Below are 14,801 nucleotides of genomic sequence, written 5' to 3' on the forward strand. Positions count from 1 at the left end.
CAAACTGAAGGAGGTTTTTGTACGGCTCTAAATCACTGTGTGAACACCCAAGCACTGTTTATGATATGGAACTCTGACAGTATAAACTGCTGCGTCTTCAGTCTGAACTCCACTGATGGTCAAAGTGAAGTCAGAGCTGCTTCCACTGCCACTAAACCGAGCTGCTGTTCCTACACGTGTTCGCATATTTATTAGAGCTTTGGAGGCTGTCCAGATTTCTGTTGATACCAGCATCATCATCTCCATCACTGTCTCTGTAAACAGCGGCTGGTCTTACAGGTGAGAGAGACGGTGGATCCTGGAGTAGATGTCACTACTGGAGGCTGAGTCACAGTCACCTGACCGCTGCATCCTGCAGACAAAAACAAATCATTCATTATCAGCAGAAATAAATGAGAGAAAAGGCAGCACATCATGTCTGAAATGTTGCTGAGTGAATGAACCTGTAAAACAGCAGCAGGCCAGCGTCCAGATGAGGATGGTGATGAGAGTCATGCTGGTTGTGCTTTCTGCTGTGTTGACTGACACATCTGAGTCCTGCAGTGTTGAACTCACAGGAATATAAACCTTCTCAGTTCACTGGAGGATCAGCTGACGATGCAAAGCCTCCTCTCTATGGAAATCATTTCTCTGCTCTCAACACACTGAAGGCAACGTGGGACACTAAATCAGGAGGAATACTGCTTGGATTTACACCATCTATCATCTGAATGGATAATAGAAGAAACATATTTATATTAGAAGTGCAGTTGAGGATTTAAGGATGAGTTTGTGTCCACTGTGGTTGGTATGATATGTCTGTTTGTCTGCCTTTAATCTACTGACAGGGTTTACTGGAGATAAATAACATATTTCAGATTCTGCTTAATATGATTTTATAAGTTATTATTATTATTAAAGCATCATAGTTCATTTAACCATGTAGCAACTGATATAAAACTGTGAAAAACTGACTTTGTTACAAGAGACTGTGATCGTTTCTCTGTCTGGTGTAGAAAAGTAAAGCAAAATTAAAGAAATAATCTTCATTTATACATAATTTAATTTGATCATCATTAATTTAATATTTGTAGATTCAATAAAAGTATAAATGTTTCTATGTTAATTGAGAAGCAGAGAGTATTTTCAGTGGATAGATGCTTGTTCACAGTGCAGGAGGTTTTTGTACGGCCACTTAATGAGTTTGTATCACTGTGGAGGACTTTTGGTGGAGGAACCAAACTCATCATTAACTGTAAGTACCAGAGATTTATACTTTATACAACATGAAATATTCTTTTAATACTAAAATTTGCATCAGAATTTTAATAAAATTAAAAAATATTTTGGATAATTACATGATGCGGATATTATTTTTGATGTCTATTAAGCTTGGCTGATTATTGAAGTTTAGGAAAATATTAATGTTAATATTCTTTTAGTATTAAAGAAGATGTTATGGTGAAATATATGCAGAATCATTTTTCGCTTTTTTTCCAATAATATATTTGTTTAATGATGTTTGGTTGTAAATTTGTTTCTGCAGGAACATTTTAACTGTTCAGAAAATAACAGCAAAATCTAATTTCAAATTTCTTATGTTTTATGTTTTACTATAACATTTAAACGATTGTTAGGTATAAAAACTGTTGCAAATGCAGTTAAAACAAATTTAAGAGTCCATATGTTCATTTATTATCGCTGTAGCTTGACTTCACAGTTCGTTAGCTTAAAGTGAGGAAAGGAAGTGAAACAGACAGATGATAAAGTCTATAACTGAATACAGATGTTACATTTGCATCACAGCAATGAATCATTTACTGTCACACATTATAAAGAAGATTTAATTTAATAATCATTAATACAATGTTCTCATTTAAAATCACAGATATCATGTTGCATATTAATATTAGATATATAAGAAGAGTTCCACAGTAGAAGATTCATTACTTTAAATAAAAAACATAGTTTTACTATTGTGTTTTATATGTTAACTCCTCATTTCTGCCATGTGTCAGCTCCTCTCCTCTGTCTGATCACAGTATCATGCACACAGCTGATCCACAGTAGTGTTAACCTCTGTCAGGTATCATAACTGTCTCATGTCCAGCTGTCTGTCCTACAGTGGAAGTTCATCTGCTCCTTGTGTGTCTCTGCTCTCCCCCTCCAGCTGGCACCATGGTCAGGCCCTCAGTCTCTCTGCTTCCCCCCTCCTCTGAGCAGCTCTCTGGGGGCTCGGCCACGCTGGCCTGCCTGCTGACCGGCTACTCTCCTCAGGGAGCCGTGGTGAGCTGGCAGGTGGACGGTACGGAGGTGACGGAGGGGGGTCCTGAGCAGCTCAGAGGAGGAGAAGAGCGGCCGGCTACAGCAGCAGCAGCACCCTGAGCCTGAGCCAGGAGCGCTGGATGGAAGGAGAGCTGTACTCCTGCAGGGTCCTCCATCAGGGCCACAGCCAGACCCAGTCCCTCCACAGGAGCCAGTGTAAGGGCTAGAGGGGCCGGCTGAAGCCCAGGACAGGAGCTCTGTGTGTGGGGGGAGCAGCTCTGATCAATAGCAGTTTGAATGCTTGTAGAGGAAACTGAAGCTTTGTGTGACAGAGAACAACACTGCTGTAAAGTGTTGGACAACAACAACTTAGAGAGGAATGTGTGTCGCTCAGCAGCTTCATGTGAGTGAGCTTAATAACTGTCATGTTGATCACTGATGTTGTTGCTAATAAAGATTTCACTGATACATAACTTCATGAAGTGTTTGCTCTTTTATTTTATGAAGAGTAGAAAGAAGTTAACTGGTTTTATAACTTCAACTGATTCTCCTCTCTGTGGAAAATGAAAACCCTCACGACAAAGTAGTATACTTCAAGTTTATTTTATGAAGTTAAGTAAAGTTCAAGTATACTACAAGTGAATAGGTATACTCTTAGTTTAATAGTTATATACTTGGAGCCCACTTTTTAGTTTATGAAGGTTAACTTTGTATACTTTAACTTATAGTACTTAGCTAATGATTTATATGTATTACATAAAGAGACTTACTCCTTTTGCTATTTGACTTGATGTTTTGTGATGATAAAAAAATAAATACATTTTACTCTCATGTCTCCATGGTGAACGAAGATCCAACAACGTAGAAAATTCTTGATGAATTGAAGTAAATTCATATCAAAACATTTCTTTACAAACTCTCACACACTTTAATAGGCTACTCTATCAAAAAGTTAGTGCAACTACAAGTCAAGTATACCTTTCTGTAGGCCTACAAGGTAAGAATACTTAATTATACTTTTCTTAAGTATATCTCGATCAAAAGATTAAGTAAAAGTATAAGCCAAGTATACTATACTTTTCTGCAATTGTCTGTATAAGCTAAGTATACATAAGTATATCTCTGATAAGTACATAAAAATTCAACTAAAGTATACTCTCTCTCTCTCTCAAGTTTAAGATAAGTATACTAATAGCACACTTGCTTTTGATTCATCATGTAAACATCAATATTTCTCATTTTTAAATTGGTATAGAGAGTGATATTACATTACAGTAAAGAAAAGTAAATAATAATTTTTTTTTTTTTATTAAAAACAATGTGGAGAATAACAAGAACTTGATTTTTAGGGAGGAAGAAATCATGACTCAAATATGTGATCAGGCAACATTTGTCTCTTTAGCTGAGAGTAAATGTGAACAGAACATGATATGTTATTAGATATTTTAATAATGTTTTTAATGAAGTTATTAGTGTGAATGTGTAGTGTGTGCTTGGTGAGGTTCCTGTCAGCTCTGTGTTCAGTGGTCTGTGTCAGAGTCTCTTCCTCTTCAGCAGCTGCAGTCGGTTCCTGCTGTAACAGCTCAGTGTCTCTGCAGTCGGACTGAGGGAGGTTTTTGTACGACTACAAATCACTGTGTGAACACAGCAGCACTGTTTATGACATGAACACTCTGACAGTAATAAACTGCTGCGTCTTCAGTCTGAACTCCACTGATGGTCAAAGTGAAGTCAGAGCTGCTTCCACTGCCACTAAACCGAGCTGCTGTTCCTGATACACGTGTGCTCACAAGTTTTATTAGAAGCTTTGGAGGCTGTCCAGATTTCTGTTGATACCAGTTCATATATTCACCATAACTACTGTGGCTGTGAACAGCTCGGCTGGCCTTACAGGTGAGAGAGACGGTGGATCCTGGAGTAGATGTCACTATTGGAGGCTGAGTCACAGTCACCTGACCGCTGCATCCTGCAGACAAAAACAAATCATTCATTTATCAGCAAAAATAAATGAGAGAAAAGGCAGCACATCATGTCTGAAATGTTGCTGAGTGAATGAACCTGTAAAACAGAAGCAGGCCAGCGTCAAGATGAGGATGGTGATGAGAGTCATGCTGGTTGTGCTTTCTGCTGTGTTGACTGACACATCTGAGTCCTGCAGTGTTGAACTCACAGGACTATAAACCTTCTCAGTTCACTGGAGGATCAGCTGACGATGCAAAGCCTCCTCTCTATGGAAATCATTTCTCTGCTCTCAACACACTGAAGGCAACGTGGGACACTAAATCAGGAGGAATACTGCTTGGATTTACACCATCTATCATCTGAATGGATAATAGAAGAAACATATTTATATTAGAAGTGCAGTTGAGGATTTAAGGATGAGTTTGTGTCCACTGTGGTTGGTATGATATGTGTGTTTGTCTGCCTTTAATCTACTGACAGGGTTTACTGGAGATAAATAACATATTTCAGATCTGCTTAATATGAGTTTATGAGTTATTATTATTAAAAAGCATCATGTTCATTTAACCATGTAGCAACTGATATAATACTGTGAAAAAATGACTTTGTTACAAGGAGACTGTGATCGTTTCTCTGTCTGGTGTAGAAGAGTAAAGAAAATTAAGAAATAATCTTCATTTATACAATAATTTCAATTGATATCATTAATTTAATGTTTGTTTTTTATAACATATTCATTGTGAAAAATACCTTCTTGATCATCTCATAATCAAACCTGATATACTACACCTGATAGTACAGGAGATGGTTGTATTTTTTTAAATTATATAATCTTGATTCTGTTTCAACTCTTGTTATATTAGATTGTTTTGTGCAGCTGATGGTTGAAACACTTTTCAACATGTTTTGATATCAGTGGCTAAAGTCCAACAAGAGTTTATCCTCCCCAGTTTACCCAGAAAGAGACAAGATTATAAGTTTAAACTGTGTATGGAAGAGTGTCTGTGAGTTTCTTCCAGTTTTATTTAGATTCATTGTGGTTCTGCTTGATTACTCTTGTGTTGTGTTCACTGGACCAGTTCTCCTCATCACAGTCTCTTCACCAACCCTCTGCACCTGCAGCAGGCCGGTTTCACTTCAGTCAAACTGAAGGAGGTTTTTGTACGGCTCTAAATCACTGTGTGAACACCCAAGCACTGTTTATTTGATGGAGACTCTGACAGTAATAAACTGCCTGCGTCTTCAGTCTGAACTCCACTGATGGTCAAAGTGAAGTCAGAGCTGCTTCCACTGCCACTAAACGAGCTGCTGTTCCTGATACACGTGTGCTCACAAGTTTTTAGTAGGAGCTTTGGAGGCTGTCCAGATTTCTGTTGATACCAGAACATATAACTGCCTCCGTGAACAGCTCGGCTGGTCTTACAGGTGAGAGAGGACGGTGGATCCTGGAGTAGATGTCACTACTGGAGGCTGAGTCGACAGTCACCTGACCGCTGCATCCTGCAGACAAAAACAAATCATTCATTGATCAGCAGAAATAAATGAGAGAAAAGGCAGCACATCATGTCTGAAATGTTGCTGAGTGATATGAACCTGTAAAACAGCAGCAGGCCAGCGTCCAGATGAGGATGGTGATGAGAGTCATGCTGGTTGTGCTTTCTGCTGTGTTGACTGACACATCTGAGTCCTGCAGTGTTGAACTCACAGGACTATAAACCTTCTCAGTTCACTGGAGGATCAGCTGACGATGCAAAGCCTCCTCTCTATGGAAATCATTTCTCTGCTCTCAACACACTGAAGGCAACGTGGGACACTAAATCAGGAGGAATACTGCTTGGATTTACACCATCTATCATCTGAATGGTAATAGAAGAACATATTTATATTAGAAGTGCAGTTGAGGATTTAAGGATGAGTTTGTGTCCACTGTGGTTGGTATGATATGTCTGTTTGTCTGCCTTTAATCTACTGACAGGGTTTACCGGAGATAAATAACATATTTCAGTTCTTTTTAATATTAGTTTATGAGTTATTATTACTAAAAAGCATCATGTTCATTTATCCATGTAGCAACTGATATAAAACTGTAAAAAAAATGACTTTGTTACAAGGAGACTGTGATCGTTTCTCTGTCTGGTGTAGAAGAGTAAAGCAAAATTAAAGAATTAATCTTCTTTATACAATAATTTTCAATTCAGTGTGCATGCTGCTTTCTTATATGGATCTTCTGCATGTTATGTTCAATATTTTTCAAAATAAACTGAATTTTAGTTTAGTTTCACTCCAACATGAACTATTCATTCATCAGAAATGTGTGCATGAACATTAAACCATCATTAAATAAAACTGTGGATTATAATAATTGACTGTCTTTGTATTTCCTTTATTATATATTTATTATGAAAAATACAGTCTTGGTCATCTCAGTATCAAACATCATATACTATACCTTTTAGTATATCAGGTTTACATAAATAGTACTTTGTTAGTGGTTGTATTTTTTTTAATACTTTGTGATATTTTGAAAGGAAAGGCTCTGTTTAGAAAATTAAATATTTGGATTTTTAAATGAAAATGGTAAATTGGAATTTTCTGTTATATTAGATTGTTTTGTGCAGCTGTTGGTAGAAACACTTTTCAACATGTTTTGATATCAGTGGCTATAGTCCAACAAGAGAACAAGAGTTTAACCTCCCCAGTTTACTCATAAAGGGACAATAATATAAGTTTAAACTGTGTATGGAAGAGCGTCTGTGAGTTTGTTCCAGTTTTATTTAGATTCATTGTGGTTCTGCTTGATGACTCTTGTGTTGTGTTCACTGGACCAGTTCTCCTCATCACAGTCTCTTCACCAACCCTCTGCACCTGCAGCAGGCCGGTTTCACTTCAGTCAAACTGAAGGAGGTTTTTGTACGGCTCTAAATCACTGTGTGAACACATTGCCACTATGGAGGCCCAGACAGTAGTAATCTCCAGCATCGTCAGTCTGAACACCTGTGATGGTTAAAGTGTAGTCAGAACCAGAGCTACTGCCTCTGAATCGAGACGCAGTCCCTGAGAAGAGAGTTGATGCTTGGTATATAAGGAGTTTGGGAGCCTGTCCAGGTTTCTGAAGGTACCACTGAGATCAGCACCAATATCTGAACTCCCTGTGGCGCTGATGCTCACGGTCCCTCCAACACTAACAGACTTGGATTTGTCAGCCTGAGTCAGAAACTTGTTTGCAGAAATCTCTGAAATGAGAAATGAAATATAAACCTTGAGAATCAGCAGTTTAGATGATAATAAATTAGACATTAATTAAAGCCACAATGTCAGATACATTTTCAGAATCTCTCACCCTGACTCAGAAAACCCAACACGACAATCAGAGTTATTGACAAACATCATCCTGATGCAGTTTTCAGTGTGAGTGCATGAAAACAGTTCAGACTCTCTGTGACATGAGAACTTAAACTGTGAGGAGCAGTGATGCAGTAAAATCATGCAAAAATACATTTAAGAAGGCAAACCCACACCTGTTCTTGTGAAACTGAAAGGGAGAGATGAGGTGGAGTAGGTAGAGGCTACGTCTCCCTGTGGACTGACTAAGAACATGTAGAAACCTTAGACTCTCTGTTCCTCATCTCTTGCTGTTTCTGTCTTTGCAAAGTTTCCTAAAGGTCATAAATAGATGCAGGCTGCTCTCTGCTGGCTGTCCAGGTTCACAACAACTCTGGCTAACTCTTAGCTCTTTTCATGATGGTGTACTTCAGTCTGTTAATCCAGATGCTTCAGCTGTGACACTGTGGTCTTGTGGGGTCAGGGGTCAGATCATGTTATTTTTCTTTTTAAAATGCAGCAAAGTGTCCTCTGCTGGCTGTGCAGGTTCACAACAACTCCAGATTGACATGAGATTGATTTTGTATTCAGTCCTTGCTCTTTTCTGGATCATGTACTTCAGGTCAGGGTCAGAGGTCAGATCATGTTGCTGGATAAACCTAAAAATAATAAAATATGATAATGTGCCCTCCACAGCTCTTACAGTTGAGAAAACACGATCCAATATTCTCTTCTTGGTTATCTCCTCAATTAGTTTTTTTAAAACCTCCGTCTTCTGGCTTTTATTTTCAATCAGTCCTCTTTCTTGTTAAGGGTTTTAAATGGATTATTTGCATGGTTTAAAGATGATTGAAGAAGTGGTAACCATCCCTTAAAGGGACTAAAATTGCACATCTGTCTGTCCTGGAAGAGGGATCTCTCCTCTGTTGCTCTTCCTGATGTTTCTTCCATATTTTTCCCTGTTAAAGGGGTTGTTTGGGGGGAGTTTTTCCTCATTCGATGAGATGGTCGTACTTAAAAGGACAGGGGGTTTTCCCCAAAAGATCTTTGAATAAGTTTAATGTCATCACGCGTTCCCAAAACATCAGTGTGATCTCCACCAGCAGCTGCTGACAGGTTAAACTCCTCTGCAGCTCTGATACATTGCAGCTGAGATATGAGTCACTTCCTGTTAGGAAAGCTGATCAAATCCTTTCACTCTCATCCTAAAAGAGAGAACAAACATGTGCCACAATGAAAGCTTTTGTCCGGTTCGGCCTGATTTCCACCTCTGACACTTTTGATGAATTCAGGCTCTGATCAGCTCTGAGTGTCTTTATGAAACAGACTGATCCTGGTTCAGTTTGTTAGGCTCATTCAAGACAGGCTTTTCACAATAAGAGAAGACAGTCCTCTGAGGGTTGACAGAAGGAAAACATCAACAGTCCCAGTGGAACCAGGTATACGTCACTCAGGTGTGTGTGTGATGAATGTGTCTCTGGTTTCATTGGTCCAAACAACAAAAAACTATCATTCATCCTTTTGCATCAATTTCAAATTGCCGAAGTTCGAAGCTCCATCATCGATCAACAAGGAAGTAACAGAGAACAGGTCCATGTGTTTTGTTATGACTTTACATGATCTGCAGTGTTTTACTCTGCAGACTGTTCAACTGACTCTGCATGTGATAGAGGAGCTGATCCTGTTACATCGGCTATTATCTATGGTTATTATACATTAAACCTGCCTTGTTAAGGCTTTTTACTTGATCATCTGCATGCTTTCACTTAAAATTTGTAGCTACCTTGGAACGTTCACCTTAATTAGAAATCAATTTAAGTTTTTTTTAAGTGTAAAATATACAACATAACATTAAACGCATCTCCACGGTGAACGAAGAAATTCTTGATGAATTGAAGTAAATTCATATCAAAACATTCTTTACAAACTCTCACACACTTTAATAGGCTACTCTATCAAAAAGTTAACACAACTACAAGCCAAGTATTCTTTTCTGTAGGCCTATAAGGCAAGAATACTTAATTATACTTTTGTTAAGTATATCTCAATCAAAAGATTAACTACAAGTATAATCCAAGTATACTTTACTTAAATATATCTCTGATAAGTACATAAAAAGTAAGCTTAAAGTATACTCTCTCTCTCAATTTTAAAATAAGTACAGTATACTAATAGCACACTGAGAGTGATATTACATTAAAGTAAATAAAAATAAATAATACATCTTTTTTTTTATTAAAAAAAAAATTCGGAGAATAATGTGAACTTGATTTTTAGGGAGAAATAAATCATGACTCAAACATGTGATCAGGCAACATTTGTCTCTTTAGCTGAGAGTACATGTGAACAGAACATGATGTGTTATTAGATATTTTAATAATGTTTTTAATGAAGTTATTAGTGTGAATGTGTAGTGTGTGCTTGGTGAGGTTCCTGTCAGCTCTGTGTTCAGTGGTCTGTGTCAGAGTCTCTTCCTCTTCAGCAGCTGCAGTCGGTTCCTGCTGTAACAGCTCAGTGTCTCTGCAGTCGGACTGAGGGAGGTTTTTGTACGACTACAAATCACTGTGTGAACACAGCAGCACTGTTTATGACATGAACACTCTGACAGTAATAAACTGCTGCGTCTTCACTCTGAACTCCACTGATGGTCAAAGTGAAGTCAGAGCTGCTTCCACTGCCACTAAACCGAGCTGCTGTTCCTGATTCACGTGTGCTCACAAATTTTATTAGGAGCTTTGGAGGCTGTCCAGATTTCTGTTGATACCAGCTCATACAATCACCAAGACTACTGTGGCTGTAAACAGCTTGGCTGGTCTTACAGGTGAGAGAGACGGTGGATCCTGGAGTAGATGTCACTACTGGAGGCTGAGTCACAGTCACCTGACCGCTGCATCCTGCAGACAAAAACAAATCATTCATTGATCAGCAGAAATAAATGAGAGAAAAGGCAGCACATCATGTCTGAAATGTTGCTGAGTGAATGAACCTGTAAAACAGCAGCAGGCCAGCGTCCAGATGAGGATGGTGATGAGAGTCATGCTGGTTGTGCTTTCTGCTGTGTTGACTGACACATCTGAGTCCTGCAGTGTTGAACTCACAGGACTATAAACCTTCTCAGTTCACTGGAGGATCAGCTGACGATGCAAAGCCTCCTCTCTATGGAAATCATTTCTCTGCTCTCAACACACTGAAGGCAACGTGGGACACTAAATCAGGAGGAATACTGCTTGGATTTACACCATCTATCATCTGAATGGATAATAGAAGAAACATATTTATATTAGAAGTTTATTAAAAAGCATCATGTTCATTTAACCTTGTAGCAACTGATATAAAACTGTGAAAAAAATTACTTTGTAACAAGGAGACTGTGATCGTTTCTCTGTCTGGTGTAGAAAAGTAAAGCAAAATTAAATAATTAATCTTCTTTCTACAATAATTTTCAATTAAGTGTGCATGCTGCTTTCTTATATGGATCTTCTGCATGTTATGTTCAATACTTTTCAAAATAAACAGAATTTTAGTTTAGTTTCACTCCAACATGAACTGTTCATTCATCAGAAATGTGGCGTGAACATTAAACCATCATTAAATAAAACTGTGGATTAGTCACTGTCTTTGTATTTCCTTTATTATACATTTATTATGAAAAATACCTTCTTGGTCATCTCAGTATCAAACCTCATATACTATACCTTTTAGTATATCAGGTTTACATAAATAGTACTTTGTTAGTGGTTGTATTTTTTTTACTACTTTGTGATATTTTGAAAGGAAAGGCTCTGTTTAGAAAATGACATATTTTGGATTTTTAAAATGAAGAATGGTAAATTGGAATTTTCTGTCATATTAGATTGTTTTGTGCAGCTGTTGGTAGAAACACCTTTCAACATGTTTTGATATCAGTGGCTAAAGTCCAACAAGAATTTAACCTCCCAAGTTTACTCATAAAGTGACAAGATTATAAGTTTAAACTGTATATGGAAGAGCGTCTGTGAGTTTGTTCCAGTTTTATTTAGATTCATTGTGGTTCTGCTTGATGACTCTTGTGTTGTGTTCACTGGACCAGTTCTCCTCATCACAGTCTCTTCACCAACCCTCTGCACCTGCAGCAGGCCGGTTTCACTTCAGTCAAACTGAAGGAGGTTTTTGTACGGCTCTAAATCACTGTGTGAACACATAAGCACTGTTTATTTCGTGGAAACTCTGACAGTAATAAACTGCTGCGTCTTCAGTCAGAACTCCACTGATGGTCAAAGTGAAGTCAGAGCTGCTTCCACTGCCACTAAACCGAGCTGCTGTTCCTGATTCAGGTTTTTTGGCATATCTTATTAGAAGCTTTGGACGCTCTCCTGATTTCTGTTGATACCAGGATATACCCTCATCTCCATCAGACCATCTGTAAACAGCTCGGCTGGTCTTACAGGTGAGAGAGACGGTGGATCCTGGAGTAGATGTCACTACTGGAGGCTGAGTCACAGTCACCTGACCGCTGCATCCTGCAGACAAAAACAAATCATTCATTTATCAGCAGAAATAAATGAGAGAAAAGGCAGCACATCATGTCTGAAATGTTGCTGAGTGAATGAACCTGTAAAACAGCAGCAGGCCAGCGTCCAGATGAGGATGGTGATGAGAGTCATGCTGGTTGTGCTTTCTGCTGTGTTGACTGACACATCTGAGTCCTGCAGTGTTGAACTCACAGGACTATAAACCTTCTCAGTTCACTGGAGGATCAGCTGACGATGCAAAGCCTCCTCTCTATGGAAATCATTTCTCTGCTCTCAACACACTGAAGGCAACGTGGGACACTAAATCAGGAGGAATACTGCTTGGATTTACACCATCTATCATCTGAATAGATAATAGAAGAAACATATTTATATTAGAAGTGCAGTTGAGGATTTAAGGATGAGTTTGTGTCCACTGTGGTTGGTATGATATGTCTGTTTGTCTGCCTTTAATCTACTGACAGGGTTTACTGGAGATAAATAACATATTTCAGTTCTGCTTAATATGAGTTTATAAGTTATTATTATTAAAAAACATCATGTTCATTTAACCATGTAGCAACTGATATAAAACTGTGAAAAAATGACTTTGTTACAAGGAGACTGTGATCGTTTCTCTGTCTGGTGTAGAAAAGTAAAGCAAAATTATATAATTAATCTTCATTTATGCAATAATATCAATTGATATCATTAAATAAATATTTATAGATTCAATAAAGTATAATTGTTTATGTGTTAATTGAGGAAGCAGAGAGTATTTTCAGTGGATAGATGCTTGTTCACAGTGCAGGAGGTTTTTGTACGGCCACTTAATGAGTTTGTATCACTGTGGTGGACTTTTGGTGGAGGAACCAAACTCATCATTAACTGTAAGTACCAGAGATTTATAATTTATACAATATGAAATATTCTTTTAATACTAACTTTTGCATCATAATTTTATAAAATGAAAAATTATTTTTGGATAATTTACATGTGGATATTATGTTTTGCTGTCTATTAAGCTTGGCTGGTATTGAAGTTTAGGAAAATATTAATATTAATATTCTTTTAGTATTAAAGAAGATGTCATGGTGAAATTTATGCAGAATAATTTTCGCTTTTTTTCCAATAATATATTTGTTTAATAAAGTTTGGTTGTAAATTTGTTCTGCAGGAACATTTTAATGTTCAGAAAATAACAGCAAAATTTAATTTCAAGTTATTTATGTTTTATGTTTTACTGTAACATTTAAATGATTGTTAGGTATAAAAACTATTGCAAATGCAGTTAAAACAAATTTAAGAGTCCATATGTTCATTTAGTATCGCTGTAGTTTGACTTCACAGTTCGTTAGTTTAAAGCGGTGAAAAGGAAGTGAAACAGACAGATGATAAAGTCTATAACTGAATACAGATGTTATATTTGCATCACAGCGATGAATCATTTACTGTCACACATTATAAAGAAAATAGAAAGATTTAATTTAATAATCATTAATACAATGTTCCCATTAAAATCACAGATAAGTCATGTTGCATATTAATTATTAGATATTTATGAAGAGTTCCACAGTAGAAGATTCATTACTTTAAATAAACAACAAAGTTTTACTATTGTGTTTTATATGTTAACCCCTCATTTCCTGCCATGTGTCAGCTCCTCTCCTCTGTCTGATCACAGTATCATGCACACAGCTGATCCACAGTAGTGTTAACCTCTGTCAGGTATCATAACTGTCTCATGTCCAGCTGTCTGTCCTACAGTGGAAGTTCATCTGCTCCTTGTGTGTCTCTGCTCTCCCCTCCAGCTGGCACCATGGTCAGGCCCTCAGTCTCTCTGCTTCCCCCCTCCTCTGAGCAGCTCTCTGGGGGCTCGGCCACGCTGGCCTGCCTGCTGACCGGCTACTCTCCTCAGGGAGCCGTGGTGAGCTGGCAGGTGGACGGTACGGAGGTGACGGAGGGGGTCCTGAGCAGCTCAGAGGAGGAGAAGAGCGGCCGCTACAGCAGCAGCAGCACCCTGAGCCTGAGCCAGGAGCGCTGGATGGAAGGAGAGCTGTACTCCTGCAGGGTCCTCCATCAGGGCCACAGCCAGACCCAGTCCCTCCACAGGAGCCAGTGTAAGGGCTAGAGGGGCCGGCTGAAGCCCAGGACAGGAGCTCTGTGTGGGGGGGAGCAGCTCTGATCAATAGCAGTTTGAATGCTTGTAGAGGAAACTGAAGCTTTGTGTGACAGAGAACAACACTGCTGTAAAGTGTTGGACAACAACAACTTAGAGAGGAATGTGTGTCGCTCAGCAGCTTCATGTGAGTGAGCTTAATAACTGTCATGTTGATCACTGATGTTGTTGCTAATAAAGATTTCACTGATACATAACTTCATGAAGTGTTTGCTCTTTTATTTTATGAAGAGTAGAAAGAAATTAACTGGTTTTATAACTTCAACTGATTCTCCTCTCTGTGGAAAATGAAAACCCTCACGACAAAGTAGTATACTTAGAGTTTATTTTATGAAGTTAAGTAAAGTTCAAGTATACTACAAGTGAATAGGTATACTCTTAGTTTAATAGTTATATACTTGTAGCCCACTTTTTAGTTTATTAAAGTACATTTTGTATACTTTAACTTATAGTACTTAGCTAATGATTTATATGTATTACATAAAGAGACTTGCTCCTTTTGCTATTTGACTTGATGTTTTGTGATGATAAAAAAAAAAATTCTTCTCACGTCTCCACGGTGAATGGAGAATCAATCAAAAGATTAACTACAAGTATACCTTTCT

General features: G+C 38.0%; 2 protein-coding genes and 3 gene segments (V, D, J or C); 3 read left to right on the forward strand and 2 right to left on the reverse strand.

Annotated features, from left to right (window-relative positions):
- The window catches only part of LOC119504150 (GTP-binding protein Di-Ras1-like), a 128,809-nt gene that overhangs the window by 91,948 nt on the left and 22,060 nt on the right, over positions 1-14,801 (forward strand). The gene's annotated exons all lie outside the window — the stretch shown is intronic.
- LOC119504196 (immunoglobulin lambda-like polypeptide 1) lies at positions 1,084-2,533 on the forward strand. The gene is made up of 2 exons (XM_037796253.1): positions 1,084-1,234; positions 2,150-2,533. Exons 1-2 carry the CDS (start codon positions 1,099-1,101, stop codon positions 2,362-2,364), a joined length of 351 nt encoding a protein of 116 aa, XP_037652181.1. The 5' UTR covers positions 1,084-1,098; the 3' UTR covers positions 2,365-2,533.
- LOC119474466 lies at positions 6,890-10,565 on the reverse strand. The segment is given in 4 exon segments: positions 6,890-7,327; positions 8,726-8,732; positions 10,091-10,421; positions 10,514-10,565. Coding segments are annotated over 4 exon segments (588 nt in total).
- LOC119504181 lies at positions 11,515-12,170 on the reverse strand. The segment is given in 2 exon segments: positions 11,515-12,026; positions 12,119-12,170. Coding segments are annotated over 2 exon segments (387 nt in total).
- LOC119504201 lies at positions 12,830-14,315 on the forward strand. The segment is given in 2 exon segments: positions 12,830-12,907; positions 13,829-14,315. A coding segment is annotated over 1 exon segment (312 nt).

Source organism: Sebastes umbrosus, chromosome 16, assembly GCF_015220745.1.
Source record: "Sebastes umbrosus isolate fSebUmb1 chromosome 16, fSebUmb1.pri, whole genome shotgun sequence".
NCBI lineage: Eukaryota > Metazoa > Chordata > Actinopteri > Perciformes > Sebastidae > Sebastes > Sebastes umbrosus.